Raw genomic sequence first — 24,411 nt, 5'->3', positions numbered from 1 at the left:
TGATGGGCATGGCAGTGCAGATTAGTTCCAGGCCCCTCTCATCACAGATACTGGTCATGAAGCAGCCTGACTTTGGCTCCTATATCCGACCCAGCTCCTATATCACAGAGGGAGGGAGAGAAAGACTGTCACCATGCAGTCATGGAAGACAGCATTAGATACACGGTTGAACATAGCCAATCAGAGATCCTGATTCACAAGGGACACGTGCTAGCATGGTTGTCATTTCTCACTCTGGCCCAGGAGTAATCCATTGGCACAGTGGAAAGGGTCACCTTCTTACAACATACAAGACACACATATACACACAGCATTGATTACATTATCAATGGTGGTTAGGTGAATTCCAGGTGTCCTCCATTACTCTGAACCGGGACTGGTGTCTGGCCACTGCCTCAGACTTCTGTAACAGCTCCTGATATGGCAGGAGGTTTCCCACGATGCTGCTGAACAACAAATCCACCAGGTTGTAGCCTGTGAATGAAATAAAATATCATCACTCAATAAACATGTAGTGAGAAAAATAACTTTCTCTAGTTTGGAAGTAATTTATATGCTAATAGAGGGACGGTAAGTACAGAATAGATTCAGGCCGGTGACGCTGATGCCGTTTCTATGCAACCAGCTGTGTACGTTGCTGAATGCTTGCTGACACGTTTTGCTATTTTCTGCCAAAGCCACAAGTACCATCCTTCACTTATTTTTGCCCTAGAAAATACATATTAAACTTTTATGAGAACAGGCATGTTGTGGCAGACACCCCCGAATGCTAGCTAGCTAGCTAGCTAACTTGCAAATCCAGATTAGTTATCAATATCTGTCCGAGTTGAAATGAGTTGGCTAGCTAGTGTCTGCCAACCCTTATTGAAAGAAAGTTTGAAAGCAAGTTGGCTACATCGTATGATTAGCTAGTATCCAATGCCTGCCCTGTATTGACACTAAATGCAAATGTCCTACAATTAGCTGTTGATAGCAAGGTAGCTAGCTAACATGAGATTTGCTCATCTTCCTCTGACATGCTACATCACATTTTAGTCATTTAGCAGACACTCTTATCCAGAGCGACCTGCAGTAGTGAATACATACTTTTATATTTTTTTGTACTGGCCCCCCGTGGGAATCAAACCCACAACCCTGGTGTTGCACACACCATGCTCTACCAACTGAGCCACATCATTAGCGTGATGTATTTACTTAGCTACAGTATCATTCCCCTTTCAACTGTGGTATCATAGCTAGCCTGGCTTGCTAGCATTATCAAATAATGTTGTATAATGAAAGTAGATAGCTAGCTAGTACCAATATAATAATGAACAGATTCCATTCCTGGCCATCTCCTTTCCTGGCCATCTGGCAATATTGTTGAAATGCATTGGAAGTTGGCACCAACTTTATGGAAGCCCATTTTCACTCCTATTTGCAGAGCGAAAATGTAATGTGCATGTGTTGCACCCAGATGCAAACTTGACAACATTGTCCAAAAACTCCACATGGCAGCTGGGGGCGGGCCACAATTTGTTGTCTCTGGGAAATTGGTGTAATTGGCAAAAGTGGGCATGTAAGTAATCCATACCAAAACCCTCATGTACGTCGTAACTAACTCACTTACAAAACTCAGTTTTGGACGAGACTGACTTTATGACCAACATTTTCCTATTTACACTTTGTAGTCAATTCTGACACTAGACTAAATGTTTCTGACTCATATTGATGCCACATAGGCCATTTCTTATGAGAGAAGTTGTGTATTGCCTTCAGTTGCTCACCTCTTTGGGATAGGGGGCAGTATTTTCACGTCCGGATGAAAAACGTGCCCAGAGTAAACTGCCTGCTACTCAGGCTCAGAAGGTCGGATATGCATATTATTAGTAGATTTGGATAGAAAAACACTCTGAATTTTCTAAAACTGTTTGAATGATGTCTGTGAGTATAACAGAACTCATATGGCAGGCAAAACCCTGAGAAAAATCCAACCAGGAAGTGGGAAATCTGAGCCTTGTAGTTTTTCAAGTGAATCCCTATCTAATTTGTAGTGTTAACGGGGTCATGTTGCACTTCCTAAGATTTCCACTAGATGTCAACAGTCTTTAGAACATTGTTTCAGGCTTTTACTGTGAGTAGGGAGCGAACAAGAGCTTATGGAACCAGGTGTCCCAGAATAAGGCATGAGTTCAGTCACACGCTCAGCCTTGGGAGCTAGCTGACTTCATCTTCATTCCTAAACAGAAAGGAATCGTCCGGTTGGAATTTTATTGAAGATTTATGTTAAAAACATCCTAAAGATTGATTCTATACATCGTTTGACATGATTCTACAAACTGTAGTATAACTTTTTGGACTTTTCGTCTGGAGTTAGCAAGCACGCGTCTGGAATAGTGAACCTAACACGCGAACAAAAATGGATGTATTTGGACATAAAGATTAAGTTTATTGAACAAAACAAACATTTATTGTTGAACTGGGATTCCTGGGAGTGCATTCTGATGAAGATCATCAAAGGTAAGTGAATATTTATAACACTATTTCTGAGTTTTGTTGACTCCAAGATGGCGGGTTTCTGTTTGGCTTGTTGTCTGAGCGCTGTACTCAGATTATAGCAAACGTGTGCTTTCGCGGTGAAGCATTTTTGAAATCTGACACAGCGGTTATATTAACTTGTTATGGATAGGGGGCAGTATTTTCACGGACGGATAAAAAAACGTACCTGATTTAATCTGGTTATTACTACTGCCCAGAAACTAGAATATGCATATAATTAGTAGCTTTGGATAGAAAACACTCCAAAGTTTCTAAAACTGTTTGAATGGTGTCTGTGAGTATAACAGAACTCAAATGGCAGGCCAAAACCTGAGAAGATTCTGTACAGGAAGTACCCTCTCTGACCATTTCTTGGCCTTCTACACTCTCTTTATTGAAAACAAAGGATCTCTGCTGTAACGTGACACTTCCTGAGGCTCCCATAGGCTCTCAGAAGGCGCCAGAACGTTGAATGATGACTTTGCAGCCCATGGCTGAAAAACAGTAGCGCATTTGGTAAGTGGTCGATCTGAGAACAATGAGACGGGTGTGCGCGTGCACGTGAAGAGTCCATTTTAGATTATCAGTCTTTGAACGAAAACAGGGTTTCCCGGTCGGAATATTATCGCTTTTTTACGAGAAAAATCGCATAAAAATTGATTTTAAACAGCGTTTGACATGCTTCGAAGTACGGTAATGGAATATTTTGAATTTTTTGTCACGATAAGCGTTCGCGCATCACCCTTCGTCACCCTTCGGATAGTGTCTTGAACGCAAGAACAAAACAGAGGATATTTGAAAATAACTATGGATTATTTTGAACCAAAACAACATTTGTGGATGAAGTAGAAGTCCTGGGAGTGCATTCTGACGAAGAACAGCAAAGATAATCCAATTTTTCTTATAGTAAATCTGAGTTTGGTGAGTGCCAAACTTGGTGGGTGTCAAAATAGCTAGCCCGTGATGGCGAGCTATCTACTCAGAATATTGCAAAATGTGCTTTTGCCGAAAAGCTATTTTAAAATCGGACACCGCGATTGCATAAAGGAGTTCTGTATCTATAATTCTTAAAATAATTATGTTTTTTGTGAACATTTATCGTGAGTAATTTAGTAAATTCACCGGAAGTTTGCGGTGGGTATGCTAGTTCTGAACGTCACATGCTAATGTAAAAAGCTGGTTTTTGATAAAAATATGAACTTGATTGAACAAAACATGCATGTATTGTATAACATAATGTCCTAGGGTTGTCATCTGATGAAGATCATCAAAGGTTAGTGCTACATTTAGCTGTGGTTTGGGTTTATGTGACATTATATGCTAGCTTGAAAAATGGGTATCTGATTATTTCTGGCTGGGTACTCTGCTGACATAATCTAATGTTTTGCTTTCGTTGTAAAGCCTTTTTGAAATCGGACCGTGTGGTTAGATTAACGAGAGTCTTGTCTTTAAAATGGTGTAAAATAGTCATATGTTTGAGAAATTTAAGTAATAGCATTTCTAAGGTATTTGAATATCGCGGCACGGGATTCCACTGGCTGTTGAGTAGGTGGGACGATTTCGTCCCACATACCCTAGAGAGGTTATGTTTTTTGTGAACGTTTATCGTGAGTAATTTAGTAAATTCACCGGAAGTGTTCGGTGGGAATGCTAGTTCTGAATGTCACATGCTAATGTAAAAAGCTGGTTTTTGATATAAATATGAACTTGATTGAACAAAACATGCATGTATTGTATAACATAATGTCCTAGGAGTGTCATCTGATGAAGATCATCAAAGTTTAGTGCTGCATTTAGCTGTGGTTTTGTTTTTTGTGACATTATATGCTAGCTTGAAAAATAGGTGTCTGATTATTTCTGGCTGGGTACTCTCCTGACATAATCTAATGTTTTGCTTTCGTTGTAAAGCCTTTTTGAAATCGGACAGTGTGGTTAGATTAAGGAGAGTCTTGTCTTTAAAATGCTGTAAAATGTTCGAAAAATTGAAGTTTTCGGATTTTCGAGGAGTTTGTATTTCGCGCCACGCCCATCATTGGATATTGGAGCAGGTGTTCCGCTAGCGGAACGTCTAGATGTAAGAGGTTAAGGAGAAGTTTATCTAAAGTCCCATGCATAACGCTTGTATTTTCATCAACATTTATGATGAGTATTTCTGTAAATTGATGTGGCTCTCTGCAAAATCACCGGCGGTTTTGGAGGCAAGAACATTACTGAACATAACGCCCCAATGTAAACTGAGATTTTTGGATATAAATATGAACTTTATCGAACAAAACATACATGTATTGTGTAACATGAATTCCTATGAGTGCCATCTGATGAAGATCATCAAAGGTTAGTGATTCATTTTAGCTGTATTTCTAGTTTTTGTGACGCCTCTCCTTGCTTGGAAAATGGCTGTTTGGCTTTTCTTGTTTAGGTGCTGTCCTAACATAATCTAATATTTTGCTTTCGCCGTAAAGCCTTTTTGAAATCGGACACTGTGGTTGGATTAACGAGAATCTTATCTTTAAAATGGTGTACAATACTTGTATGTGTGAGAAATTCTAATTATGAGATTTTTGTTGTTTTGAATTTGGCGCTCTGCTATTTCACTGACTGTTGTCAAATCGATCCCGCTAACGGGATCCGAGCAGGAAGGGGTCTCTAAGAGTTAAACATTTTCATGGTGACAGCGCTTCAAACAATGCTGCCAAAAAAAGTTCAGGTCTGAGGAAAATTGGAACGTTTGTATGCTAGCTGAGAGAACACTTCTGTTATTTCTCATACTTTTTATGATTATTATGTTTCTTCACAATTTGTTGTCAAATATGTAGCCTACTCACTGTGGTATGTTGTTGAAATGGCCACTATTAAACAGAATGACAATTTGAAAATTATTGATAGTAGCCTAGTCTTATAACTGCAGGCTACAGATTTGTTCAAATGTAAAACACTCTTATTTTCTCTCATCTAAAGATTTAAGATTCTCCAGGTAGGCTACAGTAGGATTTGTGTAGGATATGTGGTTATAAGAACCAAATACGTGATTACATTATGTATGTAGTGCTTTTCTTTGTTTCTATTAGTCAAATTAGGAATACACAATAACAACATATGCAGGCTGTATATGAGTAACTCAATTTTTTTGTATGTACTCCAATTTGCATTTTCAAGTTCATAGTTCTTGTTCAATACCCTACCAGATAATTGCCATATTGAGAAAATACATTTTTTACATTTAAAAGATAAATCAAAGATCACATTTTTTGTGACATTATTGTGATCACGTTATTTGTGACAAAAAGAAAATGAAAACGTAACAATTTAACAATGCTTTTTCTTATTAACCTACCAATTACAACATTGGGTAAAACAATATTATTTTTCCCATTTTTGATTTCATTTTCTCATTGTCATGCGTTATCCTGGCCACATTCTTAACAGTTTGGCTTGTCAATCAATCACTGTGGGTGGGGAAGGAGCAGGATGTTTGTGAGTCACATGGTTGGGAGGGTTTCAGACCAGTCAATGAATTATTGGAGGTGGGATTTTCAGGGAAGTAGGTAGATAAGTAAACTAGTCATTAAAACACTTTTTCAATATAATTTATTGTGGAAAAAACAAATAATATGTATTCCACATGTTAAGAAACAGTATAGAATTGCAGGAAAATGTAATTCAAAAAATATACTGATCCCCTCCTGCCACCCTCTCCCCTCCAAGCTTTTGCACCCCCACTTTCACACAAAGTCAAGCGCCCATGGTAACAGGGACCCCCGTCCCACACTATGCACCCCCCAGGAGGAGTGTAGGTCAGGGGGGAGCAGCAGGGGGGAAGGAGAGACACCACCCAGATCAGATTATACTTAGATTCCCCACCATTCTCGCCACTCTCCGCATTCAACTTTTAAGACCAAAAATAAATAGAGACGATAAGCCGTGTGAGGCCCGCCATGGTTACTGGTTACTCCCCAGTGTCTCGGCCAGGAGGAGGCTCCCAATGACCTGGGGAGTTTGCCCAGGGAGTATTGTCTATAGGGAGAGGTTTGAGATTTTCAGGGAGGAATGGGTGGCTGGTGGTAGGCTACTACGTGGTGATGGAGCTTTGGGTTAGAGAATAAAGAGAGAAAGAGGGGAGGGTGTGAGAGAGAGAGGGAGGTCTAGGGTGGTGGTGGTGACAATGACAAGGCAGAGAAACAAAGGTTCAAAGTACCGGACTTGGGGATTAGAAACCGTTTAACAAAGAGTATTGGTGGAGAGAAGGAGAAGGGGGGAGGGGGTGAAGAGGAGAATACTAGGAGTAAAAGAGACAGATGAAACTGGGGAAGAGAATCATTAAGAAAGAGGGGAATTTTTGAGCGTACTAAAGAAGGACTGAAGGGACACTGGATGTTAAATAAAAGCGAATGATAGGGTAGGAACTAGGGAGGTGAGGATGGATCAGGGTTGAGTACAGTGGGAGTGACTCAGAAACAAAACATGCCTGGACATGCCTGGAGAGAAAGGGAGAGAGAGAGAGACAGACTGCTGTGTGTGTAGTCATACACAGGTCACAAATAACGAGTGGGTTGAGAAATGAACCTGATGTGGGTGAGGTCATGTATGTGTGTGCATGTGCGTGTGTGTGTGCCGCACAGGTAGTGTATTGGATCTTACAAATACTAAGCGCCACCATTTTGTTGATTGATTCCCTCATTGCTGAGAAAGAATCACAGATCCCTTGTCTGGAAAAGGAACAGCAGAGCTATAGGGGGAGAGAGTGGCTGGCTGCATAGCGTACTAAGTATCGCAAGCACAGCACATCACAAAGACCTGCAAAGCATCAATATGCTTCGGCTTGTGTAGATATACAAAGGGTGTAAAACTCAGAAAACACAGAATACTGAATTAAAGTGCATATTTCCTTCCCTCTACCCCTCTCTTACAGCACCATCTGCAGTACCTACAGTTCACCTGATGGGGGCCACAGCGAGCACCATGAGTCTTTCCTGGCTGCCCCCTGAAAAACCCAATGGAATCATTCTGGATTACGAGATTAAGTACCATGAGAAGGTAAGCAACAATGTAAATCAACGCTTCTTAATTCCACATCCTATTTCACATGATGTAATAATATTGTCCCGTAGGAAATAGTTCAACACCACAACAATAACAACAACACTTATGACAAAGTCTTAATCCGGTCCCTCTGTCCGCTGGGCGTTTAGTTGATCCTTCCTTCCTGCCTTTATTCCTTCTTCCCCTCCCAATTCCTCCTCCTTTTCTTTTCTGTTTACCCCCAATTAAAATATTCAAAAATCTTTATAAAAACAAAGTTTTTCTACTAGAGTTCTTTTTCTATCAAATTGACTTGTTGATGATAAAAGGCTGTGCGTGATGACATAGTGGACATAAAAAATGCTTTTGTGGTTACATTCCCATGTAAATAAATAAAAATAGTTATTTTCATTTTTATGTGTTATTTTCATTTTTTTATCTAATTTTTAACTCTACTGGTGATTTTGGCAAAATATATGTTGCGTTATATAGTGAATGTGCCCACTGGTCTTGGCACGTGCGCTCTAACCAACAGCTCGCAGATACAGTGCCTGGTTGGCTACCTACTGTACATGATGAGATTATTGTTGATAAGAGCGATATCATTTTTATTTGTCAAACTGCTGCCAAGCATCGATCATCTTGTCACCAAAATAAGACCCTCTATATTTATTGGAAAAAGAGCATCAAGCTCATTAACATGCACTTTCACCACCCTGTGGAAGTTCATCATAACTTAATTGTATATAACTGCATGCTTTCCCGAGTCATAGTGGGAGGACCACACAACATATCCTGTTATTAAAGTTTACAAATGGAAAGTTAACGGACAGATTTGCTGTTTCCATCAGGCCTGACGTGATATGTTTTATTTGACATGGACTTTACTCGCATAATATATTTATTTATTAGATTTTTTATTTCACCTTTATTTAACCAGGTTGGCCAGTTGAGAACAAGTTCTCATTTACAACTGTGATCTGGCCAAGATAAAGCAAAGCAGTGCGACAAAAACAGCAACACAGAGTTACACATAAACAAACGTACAGTCAATAACACAAAAGAAAAGAAAAATAGAATCTATGTACAGTGTGTGCAAATGTAGAAGATTAGGGAGGTTGGCAATAAATTGGCCATAGAGACGAAAATAATTACAATTTAGCATTAATACTGGAGTGATAGATGTGCAGATGATAATGTGGAGGTAGAGATACTGGGGTGCGAAAGAGCAAAAGGGTAATTAATAATATGGGGAAGTGGTAGTCGGGTGTGCTATTTACAGATTGGCTGTGTACAGGTACAGTGATCGGTAAAAAAAGGTTGGATGGAAACCTGGTTAGTGTCTCTCTCTATGTTTGTTGTGGTGTTGTACCCACCGATTAAAGCTCTCCAGCTATTCTCGCCTCGCGCTGCCTCTCGCCATCTGTACGGTGAGATTTGTTGGACATGGCATGTGCAACAAAGCGGTTGGAGGGAAGGTGATGAATATGGATGATATGAATGAGGGGATGTTGTTTGTTTTAGTACATTTTTGAGGCATTTCTTAACCATTCTCTGTGCGTTTGGTTTGGCAGGACCAGGGTGAGGCCATCGCCCACACCATGACAGCCCAAAGGAGCTCTGCCCGCATCGAGGGGCTCAAGACGGGCACACTCTACGTGGTCCAGGTCCGGGCCCGCACAGTGGCTGGGTACGGCCGCTATAGCAGCCCCGCCGACTTCAGCACCAACCTAAAAAGTATGAATTAATTTTAAAAAATTCTCCCCATGAGCAGAAATTGGGGTTTGTCAACAGTCTAAAACACATACAGGGACGGCATTGACACAAGCATGCATCAGAATACTACTGAAATTCTCACACGCTGTAAAACAGGTACACATCTCGTGGTTGCGATGATGACTCACAACTTGGTAGCAGCACGGTGGGTTTGCTTCATGCGAAGGCCACATATAGCCTATTGTATAAGTGTTCATTGTAAATCGCTTTGGATTAACACGTCGGCTAACTGACCATATTACATCACTTGCTTCCTACCTCCACTTCCTTACCCTGTGCCCCTGCTTATAAATATGTAGAGGCTCAAAAGCCTTACAAAAGGTTTATACTTCTTTAGGCTTATCATTGAAATAATAAACCTTTGGTGCCTGTCTGCCGAATCATTTATGACGATGTCTCCCGTTATTTGACTGTCATTCCAATTTATATTAGAGCCAGTTAGGCTACAGTACTGTATCGTGAATCTAAAGGTTGAAACTGACAAAACATACACTGGGGAAACTGCCAATATCCTTCCCATTCTCTCTGATGCGGAGTGGTGAACACAAGGGCATGCCTGTCTTTACATAAGCATATGGTTTCTAGGAGTAAGTGTAGGAGTGGTTTCTAGGAGTAGCCGAAGTGTAGGAGTTGAAAGCCTATACAGATATAGGATCTTAATTTCATCACCCTGTTGCAGGAAAGCGTTCTTGCAATGCAGGACATTTTTAACTTGTAGTTTATTTGAGGTTTAAAAAGGCTTCTGAAGTTTGTAATTTCCACTGTGAAATTTCAGACTTGATTTTCCCTTAGGAAAAATGTATCAACCCCTACAAAAATGTCCACTAATAATAATCCCCATCATAATAAAAATGTCCTGTTGCAGCAGGATTATTGTCCTGCTGTAGCAAACTGTTTCAAATCATTCTATACAGGTGGGAGATGCACGCATACATTACAAGGACAAAGTGATGTCGGGAGTTCGCCTAGTCGGAGGGTGTGAGGGCCGTGTGGGTGTAGTGTATTTGTATTTATGTGATAGTGGTGACAGGTACCTATGCTTCACCCTGACCTCTAACCTCTTGACCTCTAGGTGACCCCGAAAAGTCTCTTCAGGAGCAGCTGCCCCTTATTGTGGGTTCTGCCACCGCAAGTCTAGTCTTCATTATCGCTGTAGTCGTCATTGCCATCGTCTGCCTCAGGTGAGAATAAACATAGTCGATACTACCCAGTGAACACATTGTCGTTTAGACGAACGTTGAAGAAGTGTCTACGTCCGACGTTGAAGCCACGTTCATTATCAAAAGCAGTTGACCAAGCTCATACAATAATAGCTAACAATAAGCCATACTTCAGTTTGTGGATGAAACAATGTTAGCATAGCAATGTTAGCAAGTGAGAAAACCGCATATTTATGGTAATTCCTGGCATATTTGATTTACAGATTGAAACACCCACACAAAAACGAAATGGAAATGTAAACTTTTGAATGTGTTTACGTCCTTAAACACACAACAGAAAGACAGGGACGCTCTACACTGGCTGCCACCTAAGAGTTTTGCGAGTTAGAGATTAGCTCTATCCAGTGGATAGTCCATACAGATTTCCCTCCCAATCCCTCGCTAGGCTAGCCCACTGGACAGAGCATGAGTTTCAGCTGCTAGAAGCTAATAGGCCTGCACTCATGGCCTTGTCATCGAGTGCCCGGGTATATGCACTTGGATGCTGCCCGTCCCAAAAACCTGGACACGGCCCATCCCTATTGATTTCTATTCACTTGTAGGATATTAGTCCATTTAACTTTATTATCCATTCAGTTCTTGTAAAAGCCTGGCCGTGGTCTTTCAACTCTACTGTACATAGTACTACTCATCTGTCACTGGGAGTCTGCAGGTTGGCGACGTGTTCAAGTTTGACACCCTCCCATTTGGCGACTGGTTGGCAGTCATCCGCCTCTCGCGGCAGCGGTGGCATGGTTCACTGTGAGCCGCCCGTTCTGACAGGCCTGGGCCCTGTCAGGCTGAATAGTCTATTTCTTTGTCTTAGCTTAGCTCGCTAGCATCTGCCACGAGAGAAGAAAAAAAAGAAGGAAAACTCAGAGGCTCCTTGACATATTCTGAAATGCATTTGAATTGGAAATGAGATGCAAATCACCGGCGGGTATTATTGCCCCGGTTACTGGTTAGACAACAAAGGAACCACATTAACATGTAATTTCAACAACCCCACCCCCTTCGCCCTGTCATAGCCATCTCCCCCGCATTAATGGACTGATACTGAAGAAATAAGAGAAAGAGGAGGATGAACAGAATAAATAAGGGGGATTGGGAGTGAACAGTGTATTAGTCTGAACCAGCGTGCAGGAGGGAGTGTTAAGCTGGGTGTTGAGGGAGACAGCTGAGGCTGCCATTGGATGAGGCTTTGTCCTTCACTTCTAGAGTTGGGCCATTATATTTTCTCTCAGCTGCCATTTCAGACATATAAACAGAGTCCTACTTTTCCTGTCTGATATTTTATCTTATTTTGTAGTTTTACCTGAAATTCTCTATTTCTTAGTTTGAAATATAAAGATATCGTAGTGAGCAGCAATACAGTGGTATTCTCTATTTCTAATGACACGGCTGTGCTGAAATCATCGCCACTCAATCCTGTTCCATTGAGTATTGCACCATACGGTACTTGACTGACTTTGTGTTTTTACTCTGGTTTGCCCCACAGGAAGCAGAGGAATGGCTCCGAGTCAGAGTACACAGAGAAACTGCAGCAGTACAGTAAGTCTCTACTGCCTGTCCTCCATTATAAGCTATCCACGTGATCCATATTCTAACAGCCGCCCTCTGAGCTAGACTTAGTCCCTACATCCAACAGTATACCCACACACTACATGTCAAAAGCCAGTTATATGACAAGATATGTGTCAAAAGACTGTTTATGTCATTTAACAGGCACAGATTATTTAGGCAGCATTGGTACACTCTTAGCACCTTTTTTTCCTATCTAGAACCTAACCGGCTGTACCCATACTCTGAGTCGGTATTCATGTTTAGAATTATTTTTTATTTCACCTTTATTTAACCAGGTAAGCCAGTTGAGAACAAGTTCTCATTTACAGCTACAACCTGGCCAAGATAAAGCTTGGTGTCATAAGAAGGAATTCCCCTCGACCACGCCCACAAATTGGGGAAAACAAACATTCTTTCCTATTGACCCCCATTGTAAAAAAGCCAATTTCATCACAGATGTTTTGTTATATGAAATAACGCTGTGTTGTTCAAAGAAACCAGGTCAAAAATCCCGACCTACGGTTCACAATGCTCACTAAAAGGGAAATAGAGCCTGCGAGAAGAGCCCTGTGGCTTCAATCTATTCAGTGTGGGAAATTGTGGGGACATAATGGCCAAGTAGGCTACATGTAGCTATGTGTGTGGAAAACATTTCATCACATGAAAGAGATTTAACTAATTTAGTATTTAGTATAGTCCGTTTGTAACTCCAATCACTTCTTGTAGCTATAAATTCTGTTTGTTTGTGTTGTTGGTCTTGGCTAGCTTAATGTTCTGATTGGCTAGCACTCACTCATGTAGCTAACTTTAGCGCCGTCACGAACGGGGCATGTGGGAAGCCCTACAATATTATGTTTTTCTAAGTAGTGAGAATGCTTGAGAGCAGGAAATGTTCAAAAGTAATCTTTTAGACATGTTGTACTTTTCTTAAATATAATTTTGTAAATGAGGAAACCAAGCAGACAACAAGAAAATTGCATTTTATAATGGTGACGTTTTTGCTGTGAGTCAATTGGGTAACCAAGATAACCAAAGGTTGTTTTCCCCACAGGCGGGTGGGCCGCAACATTCTATTTAATACCTACTGAGACGATGGAAGAACCCTTTGAAGAAACCTTTTGGGTTCCATGTAGAACCCTTTCCACAGAGGACTCCACATGGATCTCAAAAGGGTTCTACCTGAAACTAAAAAATGGTTCTACCTGGAACCAAAAAGGGTTTTCCTCTGGGGACAGCCGAAGAACCCTTTGGAACCCATTTTTCTGAGAGTGTAGTGGTTGTGGATCTCATTGGTGTTAATCCTCGACTGTAAAATCCTATGTTAATGCACTCATTATCATTAGAAGCAAAGCTATCATTACAACACGTAGGCCGCCTTCATGCATTTAATTGATAAACAATCAATGCTATACAAATAATTTTGAATGGTAATTTCTGCTTGACTGCCTTGATTCATGTGATTATTTCCACTATTGAATCCCCTATAGTCACGCCTGGAATGAAGGTCTATATTGACCCCTTCACCTACGAGGATCCCAATGAGGCCATCCGCGAGTTTGCCAAGGAGATCGACATCTCCTGCGTGAAGATCGAGGAAGTCATTGGCGCAGGTAACCAACAAAAGCTCCTGAGCTTCAGGGGGAAGAATGCTAGTCACCTCCAGGCCATACCGTTAGAGGACTTCACGCCAAGCGGTACTTTCACTCAATTCATCGTCCCAACCCCCCCTTAAACCATCCTCGCCTCCCCTCGCGCTCCCCCCATCCCCCCAGCACTAGCAGCCCACCTAATCACAAATATGCACTTACACCTTTGCAAAAAATGTTGCGTCCCCTAATTCGCTTCACTCACAACTGTAGCTCCCCCTTAGGTTGGCACCTAAGTGCCTTTATGATTGCTACCTCCTTTCCCCACTTTTTATCTCTTTGTTTTATTAAACCTTTAACCTCTAAGAACTGCCCATTCCTGGTCCTGGAGAGGTGCTCTGTAGTAGGAAGTTATTTTGTTTGTTCAACTGTCATTAATCAATGACTTCAATTGATTAGCTCCCCTACTTGAATCTAACTGACTTAATCATCATCTAGGAGAGTTGATTGGCTATTCAAGAAGCTAGAACATCATCTCTAAACTCCATCCCCCTCTTTAAGTGTCTTGAGGGCCACTCTAAAAGGGGGCCACTCCAAAGTCCCTTTGACCCTTGACCTCATCACTTATTGTGGTCATCCTTCCTGTTTACTTCTTCCTGTTTACACCCTTGCTCCATCCCTCCGCCCCTTTTTGATGTACTAGTTAGAGTTAAAATCTTGATATTTTGAAATATTAGTAATACTTTTGCTAAAAAGCTGCAGGACTGTTGTCGACTCAGAGTTAGCCTTGTATCTGAGCCGAACGAAGACTTGTGGTGATGGGAATTTGGATTTTGAGGTGTATGTCGCCTGCAGCTGAGCCCCCTCTGCTCTACTACTGCTACCACTACCACGGCTTAACATCTACTGCTGCTACTTGAACCCGTCGCTTCCCAGCCTTCGCCTTTAGTGACAATCCTCAAACCCTGTTGCCCCTCTCCTTTACCCTCCCCCTTTCCCTCACTTCCCTTGTTTCCATCTCTCGCACACACACTCTCACACACTCTCGCACCCGCTTGGTGTGTTAGGACCTAAACGCAAAGCCTCCACGACCCCCAAGCTTCTCTCGCCTCCAGCCTCTTCTTCCGCCCCTGCCCCTGACTCATCTGAATACTAATCTCCCCAACCACCCCTCTACCCCCACCTATTTCTCTAGCCTCCCACCTCCCCACTCTCTTATCAAACCCCCAGACTACCCACGCTAACCCACTTTTCCCTACGTTATTAGTTCTCCTTCGGCCGTCCCTCACTCTCACCTTTCATCCCCCTTTTCTCTGCCACTCCTAGCCACCGTACACTGCTCGAGCCCCTCTCTCTCGCAGTCTCCCGCTTCCCTTCCCTGGCTCCTTGTTTCTAACCAGTAAACTGTCCCTCTCCCATCTCTCCCCCACTCTCCTCCACTTTTCCGATCCTTCCTCTCTTCCCCCCTCCGTCTCTCTCTCTCTTCTCTCTCTCTCTCTCGCTGTCTCCCATTCCTCGTTCTCATAGGAGAGTTTGGGGAGGTGTGTCGCGGGCGTTGCAAGCTACCCGGCCGACGTGAGATCATTGTGGCTATCAAGACACTCAAGGTGGGCTACACTGACCGGCAGAGGCGGGACTTCCTGAGTGAAGCAAGCATCATGGGACAGTTCGACCACCCCAACATCATTCGATTGGAGGGCGTGGTCACCAAGAGCCGGCCAGTCATGATCGTCACAGAGTTTATGGAGAACGGGGCGCTGGACTCTTTCTTGAGGGTAAGAGAACCTGTGGAACATACTCACACAAGGGTGCACACACACACAATACTAAATAATAATAATAATTTGGTGGGTGCATACACACACACACACAAGGATATGTTTAGAATTAGCTAATTATTTGAAACATTGAGCTCAGGGTTTGGCAAAGGTAATAAAAAAAAACATAATTTCACATATTGCTAACATTACCCACCACCTACTGTACCCCCAAAAATGTTTTCATAATAACAAAGGCCTACCTTGCTGTCAATATCTGTACTAAATCCATTGAACATGCACTATATAAAAACACCCAGAGAATTGATACTCTTGAAAACACATCATAAATGTGTATCTGTAATCATCTCATCATCTGCCAAAGTACCCAAACATGTCTTCCTAATCTTCCCTAATAATAACACCCTCTCTATCTCTGTGGAAAAGGCCCTAACCCCCGTCTGTTGTCAGTATCTTACAAATGTGCCACTCCTCTCGCTATCTCTGACATTTACAGAGGTTTCACTAGCCTATGAATCACTGCCAAACATTGTCTGACACTGAGAAGGAGAGAGAGCGGAAGATTGAGGGAGAGAGAGATGGAGGGAAGGAAGGTTTGAAGAAAGAGGGTAGAGAGAAAAGGGTGAAACAAAAGACATGGGAGAAACAGAAGGAGAGCTAGATGGGAGACAGGTAGAGATATGGGGGAAATAAGAAAAAGGGTGAGGGAAAGAGACACAAAACAAAAGAGAGAGTTGGTAGGAAAAGAGAGAGCGGCAAAGAGGTAGAAATGGGAGTATGTTAAACAGTTAAACTAATTATTGAATATAGATTATAGTATAATGCTTGTTTATCTTTTTCTTTCTATCTCTCTGTCTTTTCCAGCTCAACGACGGGCAGTTCACAGTAATCCAGCTTGTGGGGATGCTGCGTGGCATCGCGGCGGGCATGAAGTATCTGTCTGATATGAACTACGTCCACCGGGACCTGGCTGCACGCAACATCCTGGTCAACAGCAACCTGGTGTGTAAGGTGTCTGACTTCGGCCTGTCGCGCTTCCTCGAAGATGACGCCATGGACCCCACCTACACCAGCTCACTGGTTAGTGTGTAGGACACTTTGGTAGTGTGTGTATACATGTGTGTGCGGGCATCTACACTGCATGACCAAAAGTATGTGGACAGCTGCTCGTCGAACATCTCATTCCAAAGCATGGGCGTTAATATTGAGTTGGTCCTCCTTTGCTGCTATAACAGCATACAATCTTCTGGGAAGGCTTTCCACTAGATGTTGGAACATTGCTGCGGGGACTTGCGTCCATTTAGCCCCTAGAGCATTAGTGAGGTCGGGCACAAATGTTGGGCGTGTAGGCCTGTTCGCAGTCTGCGTTCCAATTCATCCCAAAGGTGTTCGATGGGGTTGAGGTCAGTGCAGGCCAGTCAAGTTCTTCCACACCGATCTCAACAAACCCTTTCTGTATGGACCTAGTTTTGTCCCCGGGGCATTGTCATGCTGAAGCAAGAAAGGGCCTTCCCCAAACTGTTGCCACAAAGTTGGAAGCACAGATTCGTCAAGAATGTCATTGTATGCTGTAGCATTAAGATTTCCCTTCACTGGAACTAAGGGGCCTAGCACGGACCATAAAAAACAGCCCCAGACCATTATTACTCCTCCACCAAACTTTACAGTTGGCACTATACATTCGGGCAGGGAGCGTTCTCCTGGCATCCGCCAGACCCAGATTCGTCCGTCGGACTGCCAGATGGTGAAGCGGGATTCATCACTCCAGAGAATGTGTTTCCACTGAGTCCAATGGCGGCGAGCTTTACACCACTCCAGCCAACGCTTGGCATTGCGCATGGTAATCTTAGGCTTGTGTGTGGCTGCTCGGCCATGGTAACCCATTTCATGAAGCTCCCGGCGAACAGTTATTGCGCTGACAGAGGCAGTCTGGAACTCGTTAGTGAGTGTTGCAACCAAGGACAGACGATTTTTATGCACAACGCGCTTCAGCATTCACCGGTCCCGTTCTGTGAGCTTGTGAGGCCTACCACTTCATGGCTGAACCGTTGTTGCTCCTAGACATTCCACTTTACAATAACAGGGTTTACAGTTGACCAGGGCAGCTCTAGCAGGGCAGAAATTTGACGAACTGACTTTTTGGAAAATTGGCAACCTATGACGGTGCCATGTTGAAAATCACTGAGCTCTTCAGGAAGGCCATTCTACTGCCAATGTTTGTCTATGGAGATTGCATGGATGTGTACTCGATTTTTCTACACCTGTCAGCAATGGATGTGGCTGAAATAGCCGAATCCACCAATTTCAAGGGGTGTCCACATACTTTTGTATATACAGTATAGTGTCTGTCAAGTCTTGAATGAATCGTAATAAATTGGTTTTAGTGTGCGTTTCAGTTTTTTGTCACTGAATAAAGAACACAATCACAAATTGTACTGTAGATTCAATAAGAATCACAATGAACTTGTTGTTCAGGGTTTTGTGTGTATGTGTATGGTATTTGTGTACCTCAGTTTTACCTGGCATCTTATCATAATCAAACGTGTCTCAACCAGTGTAAGTTTGTCTCACCCTCTCTTCCCTCTGTATGTGTGTAACTCTGTGTGTGACTCCATCCCCAGTATTTCACGCTCACCTACTCATTCGCATATCCACAGGGAGGCAAGATTCCTATTCGCTGGACGGCCCCCGAAGCCATCGCCTACAGGAAGTTCACCTCGGCCAGTGATGTGTGGAGCTACGGCATCGTCATGTGGGAAGTGATGTCGTACGGAGAGCGGCCATATTGGGACATGAGCAACCAGGACGTGAGTGGAACTTGCTTTTATTTACTTTACTGGACTTGACTTTGTTTAAGTTGACTTAGTTTGACATTCAACGTTCCCGAAAAACACTGTCACATCTTCAAGCTGTCACTCTCCTACTCTGACTCCCACTTTTTCCTAACTGGTTCCCCTTCTCTTTCCTCTCTCCCCCCTGCCCCCTTCTCCCTTCTCATGCACTTTCTTATCTCCCCCCCAGAGTCTGCTGACTCTTCTTATCTTGACTCTAAACCCACCTTCTCTCCTATCCCTTCTCTCCCCTGTCATCACCCTGTTTCTTATCCTTTTCTTCTCATAATTCAAAACCATATTCCTTAGATTTGACCTATTTTGATCTAGGTCTGATTCTATCCCACTTGTCAATCTAACTCTTATCCAACCCTCCAGGTGATAAATGCCGTGGAGCAGGACTACCGGCTGCCCCCGCCCATGGACTGCCCCACAGCGCTGCACCAGCTCATGCTTGACTGCTGGGTCAAGGAAAGGAACCTTCGGCCTAAATTCTCCCAGATCGTTGCAACGCTGGACAAGCTCATCCGCAACGCCGCCAGCCTCAAGGTGGTCACCAGCAGCACGCAATCTTCTGGGTAAGCCTATAAGCTGTCAAACAGTCTGGCCCATCTTAGCCTAGTTAGCAGCTACTTCAATCTGGTGCTGGTTGCAAAATTCACAGATTCTCCAGGATAACCATAACCCAGTTATCTTCCCACCTGGATTTCTAGAAAACCTGGGAATTTTGCAAAAGTTTGGACACACCTACTCATTCAAGGGTTTTCCTTTATTTTTACTATTTGCTACATTGTAGAATAATAGTGAAAACATCATAATTTTGTGTTATTTCATAGTTTTGAAGTAACCAAAAAAGTGTTAAACAAATCAAAATATATTTTAGATTCTTCAAAGTAGCCACCCTTTGCCTTTTTCCACACTCTTGGCATTCTCTCAACCAACTTCACCTGGAATGATTTTCCAACAGTCTTGAAGAAGTTCCCACATATGCTGAGCACTTGTTGGCTGCTTTTCCTTCACTCTGTGGTACAACTCATCCCAAACCATCTCAAATGGGTTGAGGTCGGTTGATTGTGTAGGCCCGGTCATCTGATGCAGCACTCCATCACTCTCCATCTTGGTCAAATAGCCCTTACACAGCCTGGAGGTGTGTTTTGGGTCATTGTCTTGTTGAAAAACAAAATACGGGATGGCGTATCGTTGCAGAATGCTGTGGTAACCATGTTGGTGGAGTGTGCCTTGAATTCTAAATAAATCACTGACACTGTCACCAACAAAGCACCCCGATACCATCACACCTCCTCCTACATGGTTTCACAGTAGGAATTACACATGCAAAGATCATCCGTTCACCTACTCTGCGTCTCAAAGACAAGGTAGTTCTTGTCAAATAAGGACTCATCAGACCAGTGGACAGATTTCCACCGGTCTAATGTCCACTGCTCGTGTTTCTTGGCCCAAGCAAGTCGCTTGTTCTTATTGGTGTCCTTTAGTAGTTTCTTTGCAGCAATTCGCCCATGAGGCCTGAGTCACGGATTCTCCTCTGAACAGTTGGTGTTGAGATGTCTGTTACTTGAACTCTGTGAAGCATTTATTTGGGCTGCAATTTCTGAGGCTGGTAGCTCTAATGAACTTATCCTCTGCAGCAGAGGTAACTCTAGGTCTTCCTTTCCTTTGGCGGTCTTCATGAGAGCCAGTTTCGTCATAGCGCTTGATGGGTTTTGCGACAGCACTTGAAGAAACTTCAAATGTTCCGGATTGACTGACCTTCATGTCTTAAAGTAATGATGGACTGTCGTTTCTCTTTGCTTATTTGAGCTGTTCTTACCATAATATGAACTTGGTCTTTTACCAAATAGCGCTATCTTCTGTATACTACCCCTACCTTGTCACAACACTACTGAATAGCTCAAACAGAAAGAAGGAAAGAAATTCTACAAATTACCTTTTTACAAGGCACACCTGTCAATTGAAATGAGAGAATGCCAAGAGTGTGCAAAGCTGTCATCAAGGCAAAGGGTGGCTACTTTGAAGAATCTCAAATCTCAAATATATTTTGATTTGTTCTACATTGATTTCTACCACATGATTCCATATGTGTTATTTCATAGTTTACATCTACAAAATAGAAAATAGTAAACATAAAGAAAAACCCTGTAATGAGTAGGTGTGTCCAAACTTTTGACTGGTACTGTATAGTGTATGTATGTATGTGATGGATTACATTATAGAGAATAGGAAGAAATATATATCTCTGAAATGGGTTTCTTTGGTTTTCTGTCTACTGCAATACAGTTTGTCCCCTGGACTAGGGTTTAGTAGTGACGGTGCCATTTTTTATCTGAGACTGTGGTACTAGAGTCACCCGAGTCATGCTGACAACGATAACACTTTTCACTGGACAAATATCCTTATCCAAATTGACTTACGGGAGTGTATGAGAGTCAGTGTCTCAGCAATGCCTACAGTACACATTACTTCCCATAGCTAAAACATTAAGCCACCAAACAACTGGCCAGTGTTGTCAATGCAAATGTGGAATTACCGTTGCTCAATAAAGCACTCAAGGCAACCATAGCTCCTACAAGGAAGTTCTTAGATCGATGGTTTCACATATTTAGTGATATCCTCATGCTACATTCCTCTGTCGTTTTCATGGAAAGAGCCTGAAGGGGGAAGAGGGTGAGGAGGAATAGGGGGTGATTCCATCGGGGATCTGGAGCTGTAGCTATGGCGATGGCAGGGAAGATTAAGTAGCTAGTATTTAGCTAGATTAAGAGTGACGCGAAAAGACATGAACGATTTAAATTTTTTGCTAAAAATATTTTAAACGGGCCAGTGGAGTGGTGTGCCCCTCGCCGAGCCTAATGAGGAAAGAGTGAGTGAGAGATGAGCTGCCATGACGTCCGGCGTGACATTAGTGCTTTGTAGTGGTTAGCGGTAGCTAGGCTAACTTTTGTCACTGGTTTGGGAGTCGTGTTATAGTTTATACAATACAAGTGGAGGTGTCCTCCTGTCATGCGTGAGTGAGTGTGTGGTGTGTGTGTGGTGTGCGTGTGTGTGCGGGGGGTGGCGGCAATGTGCGGTCAGGTGTGTCTGCCTCATAATGCATACCCATGTAGCCTGGCACGGAAAAATCCCAAAATCTGTGTCTTTCATCACTCACACTGAAGACAAACAAAAAAACGTTCACCAAAAACCATGAGGAAACAGTCACAACACCTTTGCCCTTTGGGCTCCAGTTTGGGAGTATCCACTCAGGTGACTGCCCCTCATAACATGAGACATACGGTCTTAGTGGCCTCTCCCAGTGCCTTTGGCTTCCTTTGACTACTGTAGCCAGCTTCTAGCCTGATTCCACATCCTCGGTTTGGGCTGTCTTTCCACTGACCATAAGGAGTTGGCAAGACAGCACAAACAGATCTGGGATCAGGCTAGACACCTTCCGCTTCAGTACGAGACTTCAGAAAGTGGCTAACGATGCTCTATTAACCTGTTGGGGATAGGGGGCAGTATTTGCACGGCCGGATAAAAAACGTACCCGATTTAATCTGGTTACTACTCCTGCCCAGTAACTAGAATATGCATATAATTGTTTGATTTGGATAGAACACACCCTAAAGTTTCTAAAACTGTTTGAATGGTGTCTGTGAGTATAACAGAACTCATTTGGCAGGCCAAAACCTGAGAAGATTCCAAACAGGAAGCGCTCTCTCTGACTATATCTTGGCCTTCTTGATCATCTCTAACCAAAACAGGGGATCTCTGGCATAATGTGACATTTTCTAACGCTCCAATAGGCTCTCAGAAGGCGCCAGAACGATGAATGGTGGCTTTGCAGGCCATGGCTGAAAAACATTAGCGCATTTGGATAATGGTCGATCAGAGGACAATGAGACTGGAGGCGCGTGCACGAGCCGACACCATGTTTACTTTCTCTCTCTTTGAACGAAAACAACGACTCCCGGTCGGAATATTATCGCTTTTTTACGAGAAAAATAGCATAAAAATTGATTTTAAACAGCGTTTGACATGCTTCGAAGTACGGTAATGGAATATTTTGAATTTTTTTGTCACGAAACGCGTCGGGCGCGTCACCCTTCTTTACCCTTCGGATAGTGTCTTGAACGCATGAACAAAACGCCGCTATTTGGATATAACTATGGATTATTTGGAACCAAACCAACATTTGTTATTGAAGTAGAAGTCCTGGGAGTGAATTCTGATGAAGAACAGCAAAGGTAATCAAACTTTTCTAATAGTAAATCGGAGTTTGGTGAGTACCACACTTGGTGGGTGTCAAAATAGCTAGCCTGTGATGGCCGGGCTATCTACTCAGAATATTGCAAAATGTGCTTTCACCGAAAAGCTATTTTAAAATTGGACATAGCGAGTGCATAAAGGAGTTCTGTATCTATAATTCTTATAACAATTGTTATGTTTTTTGTGAACGTTTATCGTGAGTAATTTAGTAAATTCACCGGAAGTGTTCGGTGGAAATGCTAGTCACATGCTAATGTAAAAAGCTGGTTTTTGATATAAATATGAACTTGATTGAACAAAATATGCATGTATTGTATAACATAATGTCCTAGGATTGTCATCTGATGAAGAAATGGGTGTCTGATTATTTCTGGCTGGGTAGTCTGCTGACATAATCTAATGTTTTGCTTTCGTTGTAAAGCCTTTTTGAAATCGGACCGTGTGGTTAGATTAACGAGAGTCTTGTCTTTAAAATGGTGTAAAATAGTCATATGTTTGAGAAATTGAAGTAATAGCATTTCTAAGGTATTTGAATATCGCGCCACGGGATTACACTGGCTGTTGAGTAGGTGGGACGCAAGCATCCCACTGGCCCAGAGAGGTTAAGAGGGAACTGTGTCTGATGGTTGATGGTGGCTGGCCCGAACCCTCGGGGCCCTGAAGCGCAGGCCTTGTTAAAGAGCACTCCTCCTATCCCTCTGCAGCTGTCAACCCTTCAATGGAGCCTCTGTATTGACTCTTATTAACTCGCTCTCTCTGTTTTTCCATCCACCTTTGATTGTGAATCTAATGCCATCAAAAGACGACAAGGATCAACAGAGCAGAGAGCGGTCAGAGAGAGAGAGCTAGACAGAGACAGAGGTTGTCTTTCTACTCTTTCTTCCCCCTTTTTTCATTCTATCCCTTTCTCCCCCCCTTCCTTCGTTCACCCTCGCTCTCCCTCTCTTTTCAAACTTCCACTGCTGTTTATTAAAACTGCAAGGTGGCCCCCCTATCTATGACATCAATCAGGGGTGGTTGGGTTTTTTGGAGAGTCCGAGGGCCTCGTTGGGTGTCGACAGGTGTATACATACACACACACGTGCACATACACACACACACACACGTTGACAGTCCACAAATATCTCCACGCTGTCCAAGAGATTCTTGAGGAAATGTCTTTCCACCTTCACCGTATTGTGTTGTTTGCACACCTTTTGTCTCGTTAGCATTGGTCATCATGCCAAAGAGAACACACACGCCTGGCCAAGCCAGTCTCCAACGGTAACCAAAGGTGGTTACGTTAGGCGACAGAGGCGATTGACCCTTGACCCTACAAGGGCAGCGAGGGGGAGAGCGAGGTGGCGTTTTGGGGGTTTGGGAGTGAGGTTTCATTGGTGCTGGAGGCGAGGCGTGACCTTAACCCTCTCTCTTTTGTCTCACTCTCCTCCTCCATCCTGTAGGGCGTCGCAGCCTCTGCTCGACCGATGCGTCCCTGACTACACCACCTTCACCACCGTGGGAGACTGGCTGGATGCCATCAAGATGAGCCGCTATCACGACAACTTCCTCAATGCCGGCTTCGCCTCCTTCGATCTCGTGGCCCAGATGACAGCAGAGTGAGTGAAGAATGAGTCGATTCCGAATAATTATATTTGGTTTGGTTTAGTTGAGTTCAAATGGCTTCGTAGAGACATGAGTTGGTTCACTTGCAAATTGGTTTGTTTCAGCTCAAATGGCCCCATTGATGTGGCAAGATAGCAGGGTGATTGATTCATTTGAATTGACTATTCCTCGATTCACCCAAACTCAATTCAGGTTAGTTCAGTTCAAAAGGCCTCGTTGATATGGCAAGAGTAGAGTGTGGGTGAGTGACTTAGGCGGTGGGTCCTAGCAAGCT

General features: G+C 43.1%; 1 protein-coding gene across 12 annotated transcripts in view; it reads left to right on the top strand.

The window, feature by feature from the left end:
- Positions 1 to 24,411, top strand: part of LOC106613452 (ephrin type-B receptor 3) — a 119,137-nt gene that overhangs the window by 75,946 nt on the left and 18,780 nt on the right. For 4 of the 12 annotated variants that reach the window (XM_045687253.1, XM_045687251.1, XM_045687254.1 and 1 more), the window contains 10 exons: positions 7,427 to 7,551; positions 9,111 to 9,273; positions 10,385 to 10,493; positions 12,010 to 12,062; positions 13,550 to 13,768; positions 15,188 to 15,435; positions 16,303 to 16,518; positions 18,096 to 18,245; positions 18,648 to 18,847; positions 23,975 to 24,130. In XM_045687253.1, the coding sequence (XP_045543209.1) occupies positions 7,427 to 7,551; positions 9,111 to 9,273; positions 10,385 to 10,493; positions 12,010 to 12,062; positions 13,550 to 13,768; positions 15,188 to 15,435; positions 16,303 to 16,518; positions 18,096 to 18,245; positions 18,648 to 18,847; positions 23,975 to 24,130 (1,639 nt within the window). The remainder of the gene's footprint in view (positions 1 to 7,426; positions 7,552 to 9,110; positions 9,274 to 10,384; positions 10,494 to 12,009; positions 12,063 to 13,549; positions 13,769 to 15,187; positions 15,436 to 16,302; positions 16,519 to 18,095; positions 18,246 to 18,647; positions 18,848 to 23,974; positions 24,131 to 24,411) is intronic. The other 8 variants (XM_014215695.2, XM_014215693.2, XM_014215694.2 and 5 more) reach the window with 5 other exon arrangements.

The sequence above is a fragment of the Salmo salar genome, chromosome ssa10 (genome assembly GCF_905237065.1).
Source record: "Salmo salar chromosome ssa10, Ssal_v3.1, whole genome shotgun sequence".
NCBI lineage: Eukaryota > Metazoa > Chordata > Actinopteri > Salmoniformes > Salmonidae > Salmo > Salmo salar.
This window is presented reverse-complemented; position numbering and strand designations above follow the sequence as displayed.